We start from the raw sequence: 21324 nt of genomic DNA, 5'->3' as shown, positions 1-21324 counted from the left end.
GAAAGGGATATGGAGGCAGCCATGTTTATTTTCTTTTTAAACAATACAATTTGCCCGGGAGTCCTATTGATCTCGTTAGCTAAAGTAGTGTCCGAATCACACACCTAAAACAAGCTTGTGGCTAATCCAGTCAGATTTGTGTCAGAAACACCTGACCTGCATGCTTGTTCACGGTCTGTGGCTGAAAGTATTAGAGTCAAGGTCGGATTTCTGGAAAGGCCACAAACTTGCCAAAGTCCCAAAATGGTTATAATAAATAAGGTTTACTTATAAAGGTAGTTCCCTTAGTTCAGAGTATAATATAATATAACACTCATCTCTAATGACCATTAATGGGTCCACTGTCATAGCTCGCAGCAGTTAATGATACTCACTGGGTCTCTGTCCGGAAGATGTACTGGGTTTCCTGGCCCTCTGGAGTGCCCTCACGTCCCTGAGATGCAGCGCTGTCCCGCAAGAAGACACGGAATATATTCTTCTGATTGCTGTGCAGTTTCATCTCACATCGTTCCACGCGGAATTCAGATGAATGGTCAAACACCACAAAACGGCCTCCCCTGGAACCAAACATAGAAAGATGAAGGACCAGCTATTCCTAGAACCAACTCACAGATATATAAAGGACCAGCAATTCCTAGAACCAACACACAGCTAGATAAAGGACCAGCCATTCCTAGGAATAGTATACTGCTAGATGAAGGACCAGCCATTCCTAGAACCAGCATACAGCTAGATGAAGGACCAGCCATTCCTGGAACCAACACACAGCTGGATGAAGGACCAGCCATTCCTAGGCGTACGAGAGGAATTGGCGCGGGAGACTTGGGCGCAGGATACAGCCGGTATACGGCTGATTCTGCTGCTGCACAAGTTCCCGGCCGTGTTACATACTATTCCCCCGAGGGATGCCATGGATGGTGGGGAATGAAATAATTCATCTTCTAGCAATTTCTGGAAGCTGAATTATTGTGTCTTAAAAGTAACTTCAGCTCCGTCTTCTGACGGCGCCGAAGTTACTCCGTGTGCCATTCCTAGAACCAACACAGCTAGATGAAGGGACCAGCCATTCCTAGAACAAACACCGCTAGATGAAGGACCAACCATTCCTAGAACCAACACACATTTAGATCAAGGTCCAGCCATCCCTAAAGCCAACATACAGCTAGTTGAAGGCCCAGACATTCCTAGAACCAACACACAGCTAGATGAAGGACCAGACATTCCTAGAACCAACACACAGCTAGATGAAGGACAGGCCATTTCTAGAACCAACACACAGCTAGATGAAGGATAAGCCATTTCTAGAACCAACACACAGCTAGATGAAGGACAGGCCATTTCTAGAACCAACACACAGCTAGATGAAGGACAGGCCATTTCTAGAACCAACACACAGCTAGATGAAGGACAGGCCATTTCTAGAACCAACACACAGCTAGATGAAGGATAAGCCATTCCTAGAATCAACATACAGCTAGATGAAGGATAAGCCATTCCTAGAACACACACAGCTAGATGAATGATCAGTCATTATTAGACAACAAGGAAAAAGAGGCGTCCAAAGTTGAAAAAAATGTATTAAAACCAATAAAAGTAATAAATGAACAGTGCCATAGTGCAAACTAAAATTTCCAGAATTCACATTGTCCTTTGTGTCATATTTGATGTAAACCACCTTTCATGTATTTATTTTATTGATTTTAATTCCTTTGGGCGCCCCTTTCTCTCGGTTATCCTTTTACCTCAATTCCAGGACAGTAACCCTACTGGCACACTTGGGTGCTGTGTATAGGGTCCCGCCTCCTTTTTTCTTCAAGAGTGCGACCATATGTAGAGAGACACGGATACCTGAGTGGAGACTGATGCACTCTCCACCTGCCTTATTGGTTGGTTGCCACCATTGATTTTTTGAGTACCAGTTCTTGATCTGCTTATTTTTTTTAACTACACCAACACCATCTGGGCTCCTGTTTATGTGTTTTTTTCTTTTGAAGGTACAATTCTACTCTATCACACCTACCACAGTAATTCCTAGAGCCAACACACAGCTAGATAAAGGATCATCCATTCCTAGAACCAGCACACAGCTAGGTGAAGGATCATCCATTCCTAGAACCAGCACACAGCTAGGTGAAGGATCCGCCATTCCTAGAACCAGCACACAGCTAGGTGAAGGATCCGCCATTCCTAGAACCAGCACACAGCTAGGTGAAGGATCAGCCATTCCTAGAACCAGCACACAGTTAGGTGAAGGATCAGCTATTCCTAGAACCAGCACACAGCTAGGTGAAGGATCAGCCATTCCTAGAACCAGCACACAGTTAGGTGAAGGATCAGCCATTCCTAGAACCAGCACACAGTTAGGTGAAGGATCAGCCATTCCTAGAACCAGCACACAGCTAGGTGAAGGATCAGCCATTCCTTCCTAGAACCAATACACAGCTAGACAAAGGATCATCCATTTCTAGAACCAACACACAGCTAGATGAAGGACCAGCCATCCCTAAAACTCAGCACTAGATGAAAAAAAAAAAAAAAAAGACATAATTTACAACCAGATAGCGCTAGAACTGCCATCCCTAAAACCTAGAACACAACTAGTTTGAGGGACAGACAGGACTAGAAACAAACATAGCTACACGATGAACAACCTTCCCTGGTACCAAACACATAACATTAGCACCAATCCAAGCACAGAAACTAAAGGATGAAGGGGCAGCCATCTCTGGAACCAAACACGGTAGATGAAGGAGCGGCCATTTCTACAACTAAACACAGATGGATGAAGGGACAACCATCTCTAGACAAACAATAGAAGAAGTTTAGTCATTCCTGGAAGCAAACCAAGCTAGATGAAGGATGGCTCAAGAAGTATAAAGAGTTTGCACTAAAGCACCACCATCATGTAACATTTAACAAACTGGAAACGCCATGCATAAGTATGGAGGTGATATAACTGCCCATAAATATGCAACCATACACTATAAATAAAACTAGTATAAATGAAATAAACCAAATATTTCACTCACACGGATTCTCCATTCACTACTAGTCTGAGGTGGAACAATCAACTGTACAATTACATTACTATAAGCCAACAGTATATTTCCATCCCACAAGGGCCAAACAGAATAATTTGCTTGGCTACCACCACGCTGCCCTAAAGTGATGCACTATGATCTTTTAGGATTCAGTTGGTAGAGATAATCTCCAATTACTTTCTTTTTTTTTAAGATGGCGTTGCTGTACTTATAGTAATAAAATTATATCTCCTTTGAATGTTCTGGACACACCAATGGAGAGACATAACCAGCCCATGAGGAACAGGCATGATCAATGACATGCAAAGAATTCCAAGTTGATGCAAGTTTTATGTAGCAGTGGATGTGGTCCATTTTCAAGCTATATAAATTTGCATAAAATTTGCATCATCAGAGAGCTATTTGCAGCTCATTGACCCTCCTTCGTGAGAAGACTCCAACTTACTCTCTGACCCGTGACAGCAGCAGGCAGTCGTTAAAGAGGTGGAGATAGACTGGTCGGGTGGTGCCCTTCCACCTGAAGCTGACGGGATTGTATTCCAGCAAGATCACCTCTCCATGTTTTATGAGACGTCGAGACGCTGAGATCAGGGGGAAGATCTAAAATTGAAAGAGATAGTCATGTGATTAATTAGTCGGATGTGTAAAGCTTTGCTCTTCCCAATGGGGGGGGGGGGGGGGGTCACAGTTCCCATTACAATATTTGTGAAAGCCCTGTTCTGTGTGGAGGGAGAGTGGTAAAGGCCAATTTCCTATTAAAACCCACTCACACCGGACTAGTGGACAGTAGGATCCAATACCAATATTACAATGCCACACCTACCCACTGCCGCAGTACTGCCTGTCACAGGAGCCCTAGTGGTCAGACCGCAAAATGCCTTCCAAACGGTGCCAGCGCACAGATCGTGCGAACTCTGGTCGCAGTCAATGCGGAATTGGCCGCAGACAAACCAGAAGGGAGCCTGTGAGGTACGGTAATTACAACTTTACACACTAGTTCAGGGTATAACTGCCACCACCTCTGTTACCATGGGACAGAGGAGCCCGCTGACTGTCTGAGCCTAGATCTACAAATAAAAACGGTTAAACACACTCTATTCTGTCTAGCTAACCACAATACCATAGTAGCGTCTCTTCAGAGACCTGGGATCAGTTTCTGTGTATGCTGAATAATAGGGTAGCTGGAATAACAGCTGACGATAGCGTCGGTTTATTGAAAGCAATATAAATAATATATACAGAAAATTATTAAAATCAACAATTATTGAGACATGAGATAACAGTATGAAAATAAAGGGGAGAAAAAAAATACTTAGTTCCTGGAAAGATGTCCTATTGTGGGAAAAAACTTGTAGAGTTCCTTTGTTTCAGTTCAAAGTTCAGAGTTCAGACCAGGTGGATGCCAGCATATCCTCAAGCTGGCACAGATGAGATCAAGATGGTGTTTTAGGGTGGAGGACCCTGAGTTTGTCTCCTCTGCCATTCTTATGCCCCTGATCCAGTAGGAGGGAGTGAGGGCGGGAGCCACACACCCCCTTAAAATATGAGATGAGTCCTCCCCTTGTCCTGGGGACCAGAAATCATATCTAACCATATATGGGCTCTATCTCACAGAACCGTACAGGTCAGGGCAGATTTACTAACATTTTCAGATCTGTCTCGATTTACCCAGCAGCCTGATACCAAACATGAGGGATGAGACCCCTGTGGTATCATCAGGGCACTTTTGAACTGCCTAACTGGCAGTCTTTACCTCAGAATGTTCTGAAACTTCTACAGAACCAGCGCCGGATAGGGCCAAGCATGCTCTGTTAGTTTGGAGGGTCTGCCAGCCTGGCAACACAGAAAATATGACACATATAGCAGTTTATGGAATATGAGATACCTCTGGGATTTATAGCAGGTCATTCCTAGGTGACGTTTCTGAAGCTTTAAACTGTTTTCTCTCTGATGTTTTGAAGCTTGTGGCAGCCAACTACGTGTCAGCTCCCCTGCTGGGAGGAGAGCCAGAATGTCTGATTTTTTCCCCAACTAGATTGTTTCTGTCATCGTGCTTATCAACTATATCTGATGGATGGGCCATCAGCACAGCTTGAAGCCGGGGACACTCTGCGGCAGGCTAGTGCCTTTTGGTGAAAGGAGGGAAAGAGAAAAAAAAAAAAGAAAAAAAAACCTGATTCCTGTAATAGCTGCACAAATTTAGCCAGAAAGCGATCAGAAATAGGACTGCGCGGATCCTTCCAATTCGCCCACGTTTCTCACAGCTGTTCCATGACACTGCCTCCCACCACTAGTGAGTGCTAGATACCCATTTAAAGTTGCATGAGGTAAAGAGCTGGCTGTATAGCCTCAGGGAAGAAGATGATTCACGTGAGGCACGGCGTGAGTGACCTCCCTGTGACCCTGTCCGCTAGCTTAGCTGATGAAGTGGGGTATTCCGCATTATTCAGGTGTCTAAATGCAGGATCCCGAATATGAACACTAGTGACCAAAAATCCTGGAGCCCCCACCCCCCCCAATCCCCAACATTCACTCCCCTTGTGGTGACCCCCATGGACTGGTGCTTATCTGCCGGGGTTCATATAACAAGTATGGCCACTATAACAACAATAACAAGAATATTTATATAGCGCTTTTCTCCCTGGGGACTCAAAGCTAGTGTTGGGCGAACATCTAGATGTTCGGGTTCGGGCCGAACAGGCCGAACATGGCCGCGATGTTCGGGTGTTCGACCCGAACTCCGAACATAATGGAAGTCAATGGGGACCCGAACTTTTGTGCTTTGTAAAGCCTCCTTACATGCTACATACCCCAAATTTACAGGGTATGTGCACCTTGGGAGTGGGTACAAGAGGAAAAATTTTTTTAGCAAAAAGAGGTTATAGTTTTTGAGAAAATCGATTTTAAAGTTTCAAAGGGAAAACTGTCTTTTAAATGCGGGAAATGTCTGTTTTCTTTGCACAGGTAACATGCTTTTTGTCGGCATGCAGTCATAAATGTAATACATATAAGAGGTTCCAGGAAAAAGGACCGGTAACGCTAACCCAGCAGCAGCACACGTGATGGAACAGGAGGAGGGTGGCGCAGGAGGAGAAGGCCACGCTTTGTGAGACACAACAACCCAGGCCTTGCATGAGGACAAGAAGCGTGCGGATAGCATGCTTTGTACCGCCATGCAGTCATAAATGTAATAAAGATAAGTGGTTCAATAAACAGGGACCACGCGGCAACGCTAACCCAGCAGCAGCAGACGTGATGGAACAGGAGGAGGCGCAGGAGGAGAAGGCCACGCTTTGTGAGACACAACAACCCAGGCCTTGCATGAGGACAAGAAGCGTGCGGATAGCATGCTTTGTACCGCCATGCAGTCATAAATGTAATAAAGATAAGTGGTTCAATAAACAGGGACCGGCAACGCTAACCCAGCAGCAGCAGCAGCACACGTGATGGAACAGGAGCAGGCGCAGGAGGAGAAGGCCATGCTTTTTGAGACACAACAACCCAGGCCTTGCATGAGGACAAAAAGTGTGCGGATATAGCAGCAATGCTTTTTGCCGCCATGCAGTCATAAATGTAATACAGATGAGAGGTTCAATAAACAGGGACCGGTAACGCTACACCATCCCAGATGTTCATTGGTCATGTTACTTGGTTGGGGTCCTGGAGTGTTGCGTAGTCGTTTCCAATCCAGGATTGATTCATTTTAATTTGAGTCAGACGGTCTGCATTTTCTGTGGAGAGGCGGATACGCCGATCTGTGACGATGCCTCCGGCAGCACTGAAACAGCGTTCCGACATAACGTTGGCTGCTGGGCAAGCCAGCACCTCTATTGCGTACATTGCCAGTTCGTGCCAGGTGTCTAGCTTCGATACCCAATAGTTGAAGGGTGCAGATGGATTGTTCGACACAGCTACGTCATCTGACATGTAGTCCTTGACCATCTTCTCCAGGCGATCGGTGTTGGAGGTGGATCTGCACGCTTCCTGTTCAGTGGGCTGCTGCTGCATGGGTGTCAGAAAATTTTCCCACTCCAAGGACACTGCCGATACCGTTCCCTTTTGGGCACTAGCTGCGGCTTGCGTTGTTTGCTGCCCTCCTGGTCGTCCTGGGTTTGCGGAAGTCAGTCTGTCGGCGTACAACTGGCTAGAGGAGGGGGAGGATGTCAATCTCCTCTCTAAAGTCTCCACAAGGGCCTGCTGGTATTCTTCCATTTTGACCTGTCTGACTCTTTCTTCAAGCAGTTTTGGAACATTGTGTTTGTACCGTGGATCCAGAAGGGTATAAACCCAGTAATTGGTGTTGTCCAGAATGCGCACAATGCGTGGGTCGCGTTCAATGCAGTCTAGCATGAATTGAGCCATGTGTGCAAGAGTCCTACCAGAATCCTCATCATCCTCTTGTGAGCGTTGTGATAGTTGTTGTGATGCATCATAGTCGTCACCTTCCTCCTGGTCTGCTTCTGCTGACCATTCGCGCTGAATTGTGGAAGTCCAACGTGCACCGCTCTGGCCCTCGTCAGTGGTGGCATGAAATTCCTGCTCCAACTCCAGCTGTTCCTCCTCCTCTTCTTCGTCATAGCTGCTGGGGCCAGCGTTCCCTGAGGCGGATGGCCTGATGTTGGTACCATCACGCTGATCGTTTTCTCCTTCAGATTCCCCTAGTTGCATCATGACAGCTGTTTCCTTGATTTTCAACATTGACCTCTTCAGTAAACACAGCAGTGGTATGGTAATGCTGACTGAAGAGTTGTCACTGCTCACAAGCAACGTGGATTGCTCAAAATTTTGGAGGACTTGGCAGAGGTCCAACATGTTGGCCCAATCGGATCCACAGAAGCTTGGCAGCTGTCCGGATGCGCCTCGGTACTGCGCCGTCATGTACTGGACCACTGCACTCTTCTGCTCACAAAAGCGTGCTAGCATGTGCAGCGTAGAATTCCAGCGCGTAGGGACATCACACAGCAAGCGATGGTGGGGGAGATTGAAGCGCTCCTGCATCTTGGCGAGTGCCCCCGAAGCAGTACTGGAATTTCTACAATGTTTGGCCACTCGACGCACCTTCAACAGAAGATCGGCCACGCCTGGGTATGTCCTCAGGAACCGCTGAACTACTAGGTTCATCACGTGCGCCAGGCAAGGGATGTGTGTCAGCTTAGCCAACCTTAAAGCGCGAATGAGATTACTCCCATTATCACACACAACCATGCCCGGTTTCAAGTCCAGCGGTGCCAGCCACAAATCCGTCTGTTCCTTTATTCCCTTCCAAATTTCCTCCCCTGTGTGCTGCTTATCCCCAAGGCAGATCAGCTTCAGCAACGCTTGCTGACGCATGCCAACAGCTGTGCTGCACTGCTTCCACGATCCTACTGCTGCTGGGTTAGCGTTTCCGGATGAGGTACAGCTTTGAGATGCGTTGGAGGAGAAGGAGTCAGAGAGGTAGGTGCTGCTGTTGTTATCCAGTGGGAGGGACGTCGGTGCAGCTGTTTGCGGCGTGGGCAACACCCGCGCCGTAGCAGGTGAGGAATCGTTGCCAGGCTCCACAAGGTTCACCCAGTGCGCGGTAAGGGAGATGTATCGACCCTGGCCAAACGCACTCGTCCAAGTGTCAGTGGTGAGGTGAACCTTGCAGGCAACGGCATTCTTCAAGCTTCGGGTTATTTTGCTGACCACGTGCTCATGCAACTCAGGCACTGCAGAGCGCACAAAGTGGTAGCGGCTGGGAACCACGTAACGTGGGATGGCCACTGACATCATGCCCTTGAAGCTGTTTGTCTCCACCACTCGATATGGCAGCATTTCGCAGGCCAGAAGCTTGGCTATGCTGGCTGTTACTGCCACGGCCCGGGGGTCATTTGCTGGCAATTTCCTCTTGCGCTCAAACATCTCCGACACAGACAACTGAACCGTAGCGCTGCACACGGAAGGGCTGTTGGTTGTTGTGTTTGATGAACACTGGGAGACCTCAAGAGCACTACTCCGGAAAGTGACAGTGTCAGCGTCGTCTGATGTTTGTGAATGTTGTGAACCACGCAATGGCTGGGCTACTGCTGCTGCTGAGGCGGGTCTGGTGGTGAGTCTGGTGAACCCAAGGGAGGCAGTGTTGCTGGTACCCTGTCCTGCCGCGTTTGCCCACAGAGTGGGATGTTTGGATAGCATGTGGCGGCTCATGCTGGTGGTGGAGAGGTTGTTAATACTTTTCCCCCTGCTCAGGCGAGTCTTGCACACCTTGCAAATCGCCATGGTAACATCCTCAGTGCAGTCTTCAAAGAAAGCCCAGACTTTGGAGCACCTGCCTCCTTGCTGGCGATTTCTGTTTCCTCCTCTTTTGCCTCTCACTCTAACTTCCACGCTTGTGGTGCCTGAAATTGCGCGCCGCCTACCTTGTGGCACAAGGCGAACTCGTGCAGCAGTGGGTTCTTCAACAGACTCATCTGTGCTGCTGCTACGACGGCGATGTTCTCGTTCACAAATAAAATCTGGGTCTCTGTCCACATTGTCCATACCCTCCTCTTCCATCTCCTCAAACTCGTCATATGTCATTGTGGGGGGCCGCCGCCGTGGAGTAGAGCTCAGCAGAACAACCTCTGCGCAGCTCACTCCAACGTCGTCTTCCAGATCTTGTCGGCCGACCTCCTGCAATTGCAACCCCTCCTGCCCAACTTGCTCTGGGATTTGGGTTTCCGAGTCCTCCTCGGACTCGCCTTGTATTTCAGTGCGCGGTGCATTTCCCACAGTTAATGGTTGTGAATCCGGGCACAACATTTCTGGCTGTTCCTCCATTGACCTTTCATAGGTGGAAGTTTGTTGGGCTGGGAATAGCTCCTGCGAATACCCCATTGTGTCCTGAGGTAATTCATAGGACTGGTTATCTGGCAGTTGTGTGCGTGGTGTCGCTGCCGGTTGTGTCAGCTTTGTGCCCACTGGCTCCTTGTAACTGGCTGAGGACTCGGACCTCGTGCGTGATGTGCTGGTGCTGCTTAACCCACTGCTGGACGCTTGAGAGGTCATCCAAGTAATTATCTGGTCCTGTTCTTTTGGATTTGTGAGGGTTGTTGTCCTGGACAACATGGGCGGTATTGAGTGGGTTTTCTTGGGTGCTCCCCTGTGGCCTGTACGTGAACCGTCAGGGGAAACACCTCTTCCCTTGCCCCTTCCTCTTTCACCGGATTTCTTCCTCATTTCACTTATCCTTACAGTACACGCTGACTGGCAGCAGTACAGTGGCAGTACAGAAATACTATACAGTACCACTATTCCCAGCAGCGACACAGAGCACAATGCTATACAGTGGCGGGTGAGCGGTGTACTACTGTTCCCAGGCCCAGCAGACACAGAGTGGCAGTACACACAATGCTATATAGTCTGGCTAAGCCGTGTACACAGAGTGTCAGAAAACACAATGCTATATATAGCGTGGCTGAGCGAGGTGCACAGTGGCAGTACACACAATGCTATATTAGTCAGGCTAAGCCGTGTACACAGTGTCAGAAAGCACAATGCTATATATAGCGTGGCTGAGCGAGGTGCACAGTGGCAGTACACACAATGCTATATAGTCAGGCTAAGCCGTGTACACAGAGTGTCAGAAAACACAATGCTATATATAGCGTGGCTGAGCGAGGTGCACAGTGGCAGTACACACAATGCTATATTAGTCAGGCTAAGCCGTGTACACAGAGTGTCAGAAAACACAATGCTATATATAGCGTGGCTGAGCGAGGTGCACAGTGGCAGTACACACAATGCTATATATAGCGTGGCTGAGCGAGGTGCACAGTGGCAGTACACACAATGCTATATATAGCGTGGCTGAGCGAGGTGCACAGTGGCAGTACACACAATGCTATATATAGCGTGGCTGAGCGAGGTGCACAGTGGCAGTACACACAATGCTATATATAGCGTGGCTGAGCGAGGTGCACAGTGGCAGTACACACAATGCTATATATAGCGTGGCTGAGCGAGGTGCACAGTGGCAGTACACACAATGCTATATTAGTCAGGCTAAGCCGTGTACACAGAGTGTCAGAAAACACAATGCTATATATATAGCGTGGCTGAGCGAGGTGCACAGTGGCAGTACACACAATGCTATATATAGCGTGGCTGAGCGAGGTGCACAGTGGCAGTACACACAATGCTATATATAGCGTGGCTGAGCGAGGTGCACAGTGGCAGTACACACAATGCTATATATAGCGTGGCTGAGCGAGGTGCACAGTGGCAGTACACACAATGCTATATTAGTCAGGCTAAGCCGTGTACACAGAGTGTCAGAAAACACAATGCTATATATATAGCGTGGCTGAGCGAGGTGCACAGTGGCAGTACACACAATGCTATATATAGCGTGGCTGAGCGAGGTGCACAGTGGCAGTACACACAATGCTATATATAGCGTGGCTGAGCGAGGTGCACAGTGGCAGTACACACAATGCTATATATAGCGTGGCTGAGCGAGGTGCACAGTGGCAGTACACACAATGCTATATTAGTCAGGCTAAGCCGTGTACACAGAGTGTCAGAAAACACAATGCTATATATATAGCGTGGCTGAGCGAGGTGCACAGTGGCAGTACACACAATGCTATATATAGCGTGGCTGAGCGAGGTGCACAGTGGCAGTACACACAATGCTATATATAGCGTGGCTGAGCGAGGTGCACAGTGGCAGTACACACAATGCTATATTAGTCAGGCTAAGCCGTGTACACAGAGTGTCAGAAAACCCAATGCTATATATATAGCGTGGCTGAGCGAGGTACACAGTGGCAGTAAACAATGCTATATATAGTGTGGCTGAGCGAGCGGTGTACTACTGTTCCCAGCAGCGACACACAATGACTGGGGGGGACCCTGGCTAGCGTGGCTGGAGAGCGAACTACCCTGCCTGCCTACCCAAAGCTAAACCCACAGACAAATGGCGGAGATATGACGTGGTTCGGGTATTTACTTACCCGAACCACGTCACCGTTCGGCCAATCAGAGCGCGTTCGGGCCCGAACCACGTGACCTGTTCGGCCAATCACAGCGCTAGCCGAACGTTCGGGGAACGTTCGGCCATGCGCTCTTAGTTCGGCCATGTGGCCGAACGGTTTGGCCGAGCACCGTCAGGTGTTCGGCCGAACTCGAACATCACCCGAACAGGGTGATGTTCTACAGAACCCGAACAGTGGCGAACACTGTTCGCCCAACACTACTCAAAGCGCTGTTACCCTGCATTATGCAGTCTCAAAGGCTCTGGAAAAGAGTTGAGTTTTTAGCCTTTTTTTTTTTTTTTTTTTTTTTAGGAGCCTCTCGTACTGATTGTGGAAGTGAGTTCCATAGAGTAGGGGCTGCATAGGAAAAGGCCCGAGCACCAAATGTTAAGTGTATCCTGGGAATAATCAGCTTCATCTTGTTGGCAGAGCGGAGGGTGCGTGGAGGGGCATAAAGTTCCAATAGATCTGCTATGTATTTGGGTCCCATGTGGTGTAGAGCCTTGAATGTCAGCAGGCAGATCTTAAATTGATTCTCCATTTTACAGACAACCAGTGAAGAGTTTGCAGTACTGGGGGGATGTGTGAGCTGCGGGGGGCATTGGCTAGGAGTCTGGCTGCAGCATTCTGTACTAGCTGTAAGGGGCGCAGAACCTTATCTGTAGATCCGATGAACAGGGCGTTGCAGTAGTCTAGGCGGGAGGATACAAATGCATGAACCAGGGCAGGTAGGTCTTCATCTGGGATAAGGTGTTTGATTTTCGCTATATTTCTTAGATGGAAGAAGGAAGACTTGACAACAGCTGATATCTGCTGTTTGAGTTTTAGATTTCCATCCAGGATCACCCCAAGGTTTCGCACAGAGTCTTTATACTGTACAGTATCTCGCCCAATTGCTAGTTTGAGGCGGTGAGCGTCTTGAACTTTATTCATCATGTGTGGACCACCTACCACCAACACCTCTGTTTTGTCAGAGTTCAGCCTCAGCCAGCTGGTGTTCATCCAATTTTGTAAATCCACTAGACACGCATTTATGGATGCTGATGGGTCTTGGGTGCCAAGCTTGAAGGACAGATACAGTTGTGTGTCATCTGCATAACAATGGTATCCTAGGCCATAGTTCTGGATTATTTTGCCCAGTGGGAGCATGTAGACTGCAAAGAGTAATGGAGATAGCACAGAACACTGTGGAACTCCATAGGGAAGTGGCACTGGATTAGAGTAGTGTGTGTCCAGACAGTCCCCCTTAGGCCACAGTAATTCTTCAGTCACTGGATTAGTATTTCATGATCCACAGTATCAAATGCTGCAGACAAGTCAAGAAGAATCAGAATTTAGCAATCACCCTTGTCCCTTGCAGTAAGTAGATCATTCATTACTCGGACTAATGCCGTTTCAGTGCTGTCCCTTTTCCTGAATCCTGACTGAAAAGTATCAAAGATGTTATCTGTAAGCCTGGCTTCTAGCTGGTTGGCGACTGCTTTCTCGATAACTTTTGATAGGAATGGTAAGTTCGCCACAGGTCTGTAGTTGGTTACAGAATCAGGATCTAGTGATGGTTAATACCACTGTGAAAAAAATGGATCTCTGCGGAAGTCTTTACATAACACTATGACTCTCCTCCACTCATTACAGGTGTGTCTACAACAATCCGTGCTAAGCAAGGAGGGCCCTATTATCAGATGGAGAAAGGGGGAAGTAACTGGGGTTCCCTACAGCCCTGGGCCCACCTGCAGGGACTGATACCTCTGCTGCAATCCTGATTGTGGCTTCTATCTTAGGCAAGGCAGGACTGGCGAAACCACTCAGGAGGGAAGACAAGGATTATTTACAGAAATCAAAGATTTTCTTTGATTCATTAACTTTGGACAGTATTTGTGTACTCTATAATCAACTTAAATATAATTTCCTAATAACTTAGGGATTCTTTTTATAGACCAGTTAGTATTTCATGGTCAAGTAAATGTTATGTTCTCGTTCTTCTACATATCCCCACGTTGTTATGTCAGACATCCTGAAGAAGCGGGGTTGAGCCCTATGAAATGTGTTGATGGAGAAGCAAGACTGTATAGTATTTTTTTTCTGCACACCTTTTCCTTCAAAGAGGATATATCTACACTGGGTCATCAACCCAGCATAGAGCCTGATGAGCCCAACTCCTAATGTCAATTTGTAGGCGGCACATTAACTCTGCACATCCAATCCATAAGGTAAGTGGCTTCCCCTATGTCGGGATGTCCCAACTCCAAGGGACAACTCCTAAGGGGCCGAGGTCTTCACACATTATAGGCACAGCTCAAATTAAATTAATGAGACTGAATCAGGTAGGCCGTGGTTCATCAAGTAGAACGCATTTCTCTATTTCTCAGAAAAACAAAAGTTTGCTTTCTTAAAACAGAAAGAATTTGTGATAATTCAGGTTGGAGTGAGCTTGAGATGTCTCCCAGTGCATCACTGCTGAATATATGCAAATTAACCATTGTTACCCTTAGAAGCTAAACACACCTCCAGAACCGCTGGAATGCAATGATGTGTCAGTTTGTTAATTTGTACAGAGCCATAACAATCCAACATGCATACAGACGGATTGTTTGATCCTCATCAGTGCACGGCATGGATTAATTTGGCTCTATAGAGTAGGGCTTGTAACACCGAGAGGTACAGACTAACCAGCAAGCTCTTGGTGAACCAGAACTCTATTTCTCAGTCAATCCTAAACACTGGTATGGATATGACCCTCAGGGACTGGAGTTGGATTTCCCAACCCCATGTGGAGTGCTCCCAACAGGTGAGCCTTGCCTTATGTCTTCTATGTAAAGAGCTCCGCAGAGATCCATTTTTTCACAGTGCTAATAAAATCTGCAAAACTCATGTCAAATCCAGAGGTTAGCCATATTGCAAAAGAGAAAGGCAGAAAAAAATTCCTCGATTCACAGAGCTTGCGCTATACACATTGCATTGCTGCATCTCCGCATAAGAACATATTGTCCATACAACTGCAAGCAGGCCTGGAATGAAGGCCCCTGGGGAACGAGGGTGGACTCACCTTACACTCAAACTGAATCTTCTGGTTTAGCAGAATCAGCTCTTCTGTGTCCTTCATTTTCTGGACGCTCTCATTGCACTGCCTAATCAGCTGTGAGATGGCACAAGGGAGGGAGAGAGTGAGAGACAGACAGGTAGATCATAAACAATTGGCGTAGAGAGCAGGGCTCATATGCAATTCACTTTTCCTCCAAGTTGATATTTTTAAACTTGTCAATAAGATGCCTTTTAAGCCACCGGAAAGCAAGAAAAAAATCACTCAAAATAATTTTGCTAGTACTTTTTCAACTACTTTTTGGTACTTTTTTAGTTGAAAAGTGCTGGAAAGTCATTTTAAATAGAAAATTAAAAATTATCTTCTAGGAGAAAACTCAGGTGAAAAAGTGAATTGCATATGGCCCCAGGACTCTAGCAGGGCTATAGTGAGTAGTGACTGTAGTTCAATGAAACAAATACTCCCTTATCGTTAAAGCAAACCCGCAAACAATGATGATCATAGTCTGCGAATTATAATATGATTAAGCTAAATTTTGGGTAACTTTTCGCAATTACGGCCATAGGGAATTACGATTTGGAAATTCAACTGATTTTGTTTAATCCACTTGTAAATTCGTGTTTGTTTGTTTTTTTAATAAATTTATCAATTCATAGCAAAGCCCCACCCCCAAACATGCTGTCGTCACTATAATTGCCATGTATGTTGAGGGAATAGTGAACAAGTCAAAACATTTGTTTCAAAAAATCTTGCAGTTTTTGAGAACATTGATTTTAAATACTCAGGAAAAATGTTTGTTAAAGAGAATCTGTATTGTTAAAATCGCACAAAAGTAAACATACCAGTGCGTTAGGGGACATCTCCTATTACCCTCTGTCACAATTTCGCAGCTCCTCGCCGCATTAAAAGTGGTTAAAAACAGTTTTAAAAAGTTTTTTTATAAACAAACAAAATGGACACCAAAACAGGAAGTAGGTTGATGTACAGTATGTCCACACATAGAAAATACATTCATGCACAAGCAGGCTGTATACACCCTTCCTTTTGAATCTCAAGAGATCATTTGTGTGTTTCTTTCCCCCTGCAGCTCTCTTCCACTGAAGTGTCAGGCTGTTTCTTACTGCAGAGTGCAGACAGCTCTGCCCATATGTAATTCATCAGTATGTGAAAGCCCAGCCAGCTCAGAGGAGGATTTATCCAGCTTGTAAAAGATAAGAGAGAAGAGAGAAGCTGCCCTAATCTAAATAATACACAGGCAGTGTGCAGAGAGGGGCCTGGAGGGGGGAGATGCATCACAGAACCACAACACTGAAGAACTTGGCAGCCTTCCAGACACAGGCTGACAAGTCTGACAAGAGAGAGATAAGTTGATTTATTACAGAGATGGTGATAGTAGAATGTGCTGCAGTAAGCCAGAACACATTAGAATAGCTTTTGGAACTTGTAGGATGATAAAAAACAGGATGCAATTTTTGTTACGGAGTCTCTTTAAACTCAGAAAAATGACCGTTTAAAACAATTTTTTCTTTGCATTTTTAATTTTTTTTTTGTTTTGACTTGTTCCCACCATTTCCCTTAACATACACAGCAATTTTGTTGACAATAGCGTGTATGGGGGTCTTTGCCGTTAACTCCTAAAGGCAGCACAAAATTTTGCAAAAATTACACGAAAATGTTAACTAACTGAGGCTAAAAGTATTAAAAGCAGATAATCAGCAGGACAGCCAGGCAAGGTGCATTGTTTAAAAGGAAATAAAAATGGCAGCCTCCATATCCCTCTCACTTAAAGAGAACCTGAACGGAAAATAAAAAGTCAAAATAACCATACACAGGTCATACTTACATCCCGAGTAGTCTACTACTCATTCTCTTTCTCCTCTCCTGCGTCCCATTTGTCCACTGTGACCAATGGATTTCTCCGTCCTCCATTTTAAAAATGGCCATTACCCCATAACAGCTTCCTGGTCAGCACACTGTTACACTGTAATATCACCCACTTGAGCCATAGGGAAACATGGACATTACCTTGCATATTCATTTGTAACTGGCAGCTGCTGATCTATAACTGACAGCAACTGGTATATTTTAGTTCTGACAAAAATATTGTCAGAACTGGAAGGGATCACTGTAAGAAGAAAATGGTGAGCTTCTGAGAGGAACTAATGTTAAGGTTGGTATGTAATATTCATTTGCAGGTACATTACGTATTTTAAATGATGTTACTCGCTTCAGGTTCCCTTTAAGGTTCCATTTAATAGCAGTGATTTAGCTTGCAGTTGTGCAATAGATCAGCGCTCTATAGCAGATATTCTGTTATTAGTACGCCCTTGTGTGTGGGTCACAGATCAGACCTGTTGCTATTGCCATACAGCATATGTAATCTCTATTATTATCCCTGTAGCTGGAAGCCAGGATGTGGTGGGATAATTCAGTGTGTGTGTGTTTTATGCATGTTTCAATATCCTTGAATAAGTTAAAGAGTACCTGAGGTGACATGTTGAAGTAAACAGTTTCATGTACAGTCTCAATCCTACTGAGACCTACATAGGCTGTGTTGCTTTTTTCTGGATATCACTGTAAGGATGAAAGGACAATTGAAACGAGAGGGATATGGAGGCTGCCATATTTTATTTAAACCAGTTGTCTAGCTGTCCCACTGATCCTCTGCCTTTTAATGACCGCTAGATAGCTTGTGGCATCCTTCTCCTAGTGCAGGGGTAGGGAACCTATGGCTCGGGAGACAGATGTGGCTCTTTTAATGGCTACATCTGGCTCACAGACAAGTCAGTAGGGGTTGATTCACTAAGCTGCACTGCTCAAGCAGTGCAGCTTAGTGTGGCAGCACAAGTAAAATGTTCAAAGTAAGCACGCTATTGCTGCACTACTAACTTACTCGCGCTTCCCCCAAAACTAACAGCTGCTCCTAATGTCCCGCCCTGGACCCTGTCAGGTCCAGTGACTTTGTACGATGAGATCCCTGCACTTTTATTGGCCCAATAGGCTGCCTGTCACTTGACAGCAGCAAAACCACGCAGCACCAGAACTCACATTAATGGTAAGAAGTATTTTATTCATCATTGGTTAGCAACAGCAGAACAATGTTATTAAAAAGAATTCAGAGACTTCTTGTACTTTAAAAGTGTTGGTCTTCTATAAAATACACGCATTTAGGCCATGTTCACATTGCGTTCGGCTCGCGTGTCCGTCCGCGTTGGGATGTTTTTGAGGCCTCTTTCTTCCCCGATTCCCGGCGCTTGGGTGGGCAATTCGTTTTTGAGCTTAGCGGTTTTCTAAGCGTTTTCTCCGAGCGGTTTTGTAATTCACTCCCTGACGCAAGTCAGGAAGTGAACTCTTTGACCCGGAAAATAATACAATGTATTTATTCTTAAAAACGCGAACGCAAATCGCAGCACAAAGCGATTTTGTGAGCATTTTGCGTTTCTCCTACACTTTCCATTGAGGCGGAACCGCCTCAAAAATGGAACACACTCCACTTTCCTAGCCGCACAGCGCACGAACCGAGCTGATATCAACTTTCTCATAGACATTCATTGTCCACGCGGTCGGGGGAGTTTTAAAAAAAACCGCACGCAGGTGAGAAAAAGATGAAACCGCCTGTAGTGTGAACAAGCCCTTACTTGTATTTAGTTTGAAACATATTGCTTGGCTCCCACGGAATTACATTTTAAAATATGCGGCATTCATAGCTTTCTCAGCCAAAAAGGTTCCTGACCCCCGGCCTAGTGAATACTCTCTTCCGAAATTCCCAACAGTAAATTTTCACCAACAAATCGCTCTCTTTTTTGTTTACCGACTTACATTTTCAATTGCATTGTGCGCTTTGGTGGCTTGCAGTTCCTCCATAGAGCCCTGCGGCGATCGCTTCACTATATTCTGTAGGGGAAAGTCACAAATGGTTTGTGTCAATATTTTATTTATTGTATTGATCTTCAGTCTGCTAAATATCAAATCATTCATATTTGAATATTTCACATTTAAATGGAGTCTGAGATGGAAAGTTCCAAGTGGGAGCTTCAGCGGCCTCCTGCAATACCTACTGTTAAAATCACAATCAAAAATCAGCCATAGGAGCTTAGCGGAGTTACAGACCTTTTTTTATATGCTCCGACCTTATTGCCTGAAGAAGCGGGGTCAATTCTGCGAAACGCGTTGTATAATCTTGTGGAGTGTATAAACTGCTTTATTGATATTACATCAGTGTCATCTTGTGCCTGTTTAGAGGAGGCAAGTCCACCACTGCCTACTCTATTTTTAAACTTTTTAGATACTTTTATTCTTTTGGTGCCTCTGTATTCCTACAACACTGTACAAGTTCACCCTTGGTGAAGGGGGGGGGGTTCCCCATTTTCTCCTATTCACAGAGAGCAACTTCTTAACCCCGGGTGGGGTCAGGTCTAATCTCCCCACCTGCATTATCAGCGATTGCCTGTGAGGTAACCCTGAGGGCAGGGGCGTAACAATAGACCCTGCAAGGGATGCAGCCGCAAAGTGGCCCAGAAGTTACCGGGGGCCCTGTCTTGAAAGTGACAACTCAGGGCAAGGAGAAAAAAAAACCACTTTCTGCTCTATGCACAATTGTTCTAATAACTGCATCTGCTCAGCCACTGATAACGAATCATACAAAGTTTTGTAGACAAAGATGTGTAGACAGTCCCTATTAAGTGTACATGGGGAGAGGGCCCCATCCAAAGTTTTGCAGGGGGACCCAGTGATTTCTAGTTACGCCCCTGCCTGAGGGGAATAGTATTTAGTGGGGTTGGGGATTTCAGCAGCAGCAGGGTGAGCCATCATTCATCTCACCCTGCGCCCAGCTCACTGGAGGTGTACACATACTTCCCTCTGCCTGGCACCTTTTCTGACTAACTTCCCCCATCTTAGCTTACCAAAGAAGCCAGATGACCAATAGTGGGACCCAAATTAGGCATCTTGTTTAGGGCCCCATTTTAAGTCATTTTCTGGCCTTTTTATTAAGATTACAAATGGACTGTTTGCCAGAAAAATGCGTTAAAGAGGAACTCCAGTGAAAATGTAAAAAATTTTTTTTTTACAATAATTATGTATAAATGGTTTAGTCAGTGTTTACACATTGCAAAAGGTTTCCTCTCCCTGATTTACATTCTGGCATTTATCACATGGTGACATTTTTACTGCTGGCAGGTGATGTCACTGGAAGAGATGCTGCTTGCTTTTTTGGCAGTTGGAAACAGCTGTTATTTCCCACAATGCAACAAGGCTCCCACAGTGTGACAACAGAACCATGGTCCTGACATCACACTGTGGGAGGGGTTTCACCATAATATCAGATGTACAGAGCCCCTCTGATGATCCGTTTGGGAAAAGGAAAAAAGATTTCTTATGGGAAAGGAGGTATCAGCTACTGATTGGGATGAAGTTCAATTCTTGGTCAGAACAGAACAGCAGATAAATGTGATGATTAGCTGAAAATATTGACCGGTTTATAGGATTGCCGGTTTCACCATAAATTCACTATTGTCGTATTTATAAAGTCCAACTGCCATTTGTATAGACCACCAAATAATGTGAGACATTTTAAAGGACACGTAATAAAAGGGATATGGAGGTTGCATTATTTATTACCTTTTAAGCAAGCAATACCAGTTGCCTGGCAGCCCTGCTGATCCTCTGCCTCTAATACTTTTATCCATAGACCCGAAACAAGCATGCAGCAGATCTGGTGTTTCTGATATTATTGTCAGAACTGATAAGATTAGCTGCATGCGTTTTTCTGGTGTGATTCAGACACTACTGCAGCCAAATAGACAAACAGGGCTGCCAGACAACTGGTATGGTTTAAGAGGAAATAAATATGGCAGCCTCCATATTCTTCTCACTTCAGTTGTCCTTTAATACCAGAGAAAGTCACAGGCTACAACGAACAACAGTGGTGTTTGCGTCTACCATGCAGTTTGCCGCAGATCACCTATCTAGGAAGCAAGGATATGCAGTGGCAATGTACGGTAAATAGCAGGAAGCAGCGGTCACAGCTTGGTGGCGGTGGAGGACTGGCTTAGCGCTGAGGAGGAGGGGCTTTACCTGAAGCAGCAGGCGCAGGCGAGTGATCCTCTGGAAGGGAAGGATGAGGAAGGATTTGAGGCTCAGCCTCTGACAGACGGGGTCGCTCTCCAGCTTCGACAGAACCTGTTGAAACCGCGGATTGTGGCTCCTGTTGGGAAAAATGCAAAAACGGGTTATTCAGCACTTAGGATGGACTGGCGTGAAGCAG

General features: G+C 45.9%; 1 protein-coding gene across 8 annotated transcripts in view; it reads right to left on the bottom strand.

Annotated features, from left to right (window-relative positions):
- Window positions 1-21324, bottom strand: part of LOC137535707 (uncharacterized) — a 213913-nt gene that overhangs the window by 15300 nt on the left and 177289 nt on the right. For all 8 annotated transcript variants that reach the window (XM_068257570.1, XM_068257572.1, XM_068257573.1 and 5 more), the window contains exons 8-12: window positions 21135-21264; window positions 18879-18953; window positions 15066-15155; window positions 3487-3641; window positions 375-557 (exon numbers count right to left, since the gene is read on the bottom strand). In XM_068257570.1, the coding sequence (XP_068113671.1) occupies window positions 375-557; window positions 3487-3641; window positions 15066-15155; window positions 18879-18953; window positions 21135-21264 (633 nt within the window). The remainder of the gene's footprint in view (window positions 1-374; window positions 558-3486; window positions 3642-15065; window positions 15156-18878; window positions 18954-21134; window positions 21265-21324) is intronic.

Source organism: Hyperolius riggenbachi, chromosome 10 (assembly GCF_040937935.1).
Source record: "Hyperolius riggenbachi isolate aHypRig1 chromosome 10, aHypRig1.pri, whole genome shotgun sequence".
Classification (NCBI taxonomy): Eukaryota; Metazoa; Chordata; class Amphibia; order Anura; family Hyperoliidae; genus Hyperolius; species Hyperolius riggenbachi.
This window is presented reverse-complemented; position numbering and strand designations above follow the sequence as displayed.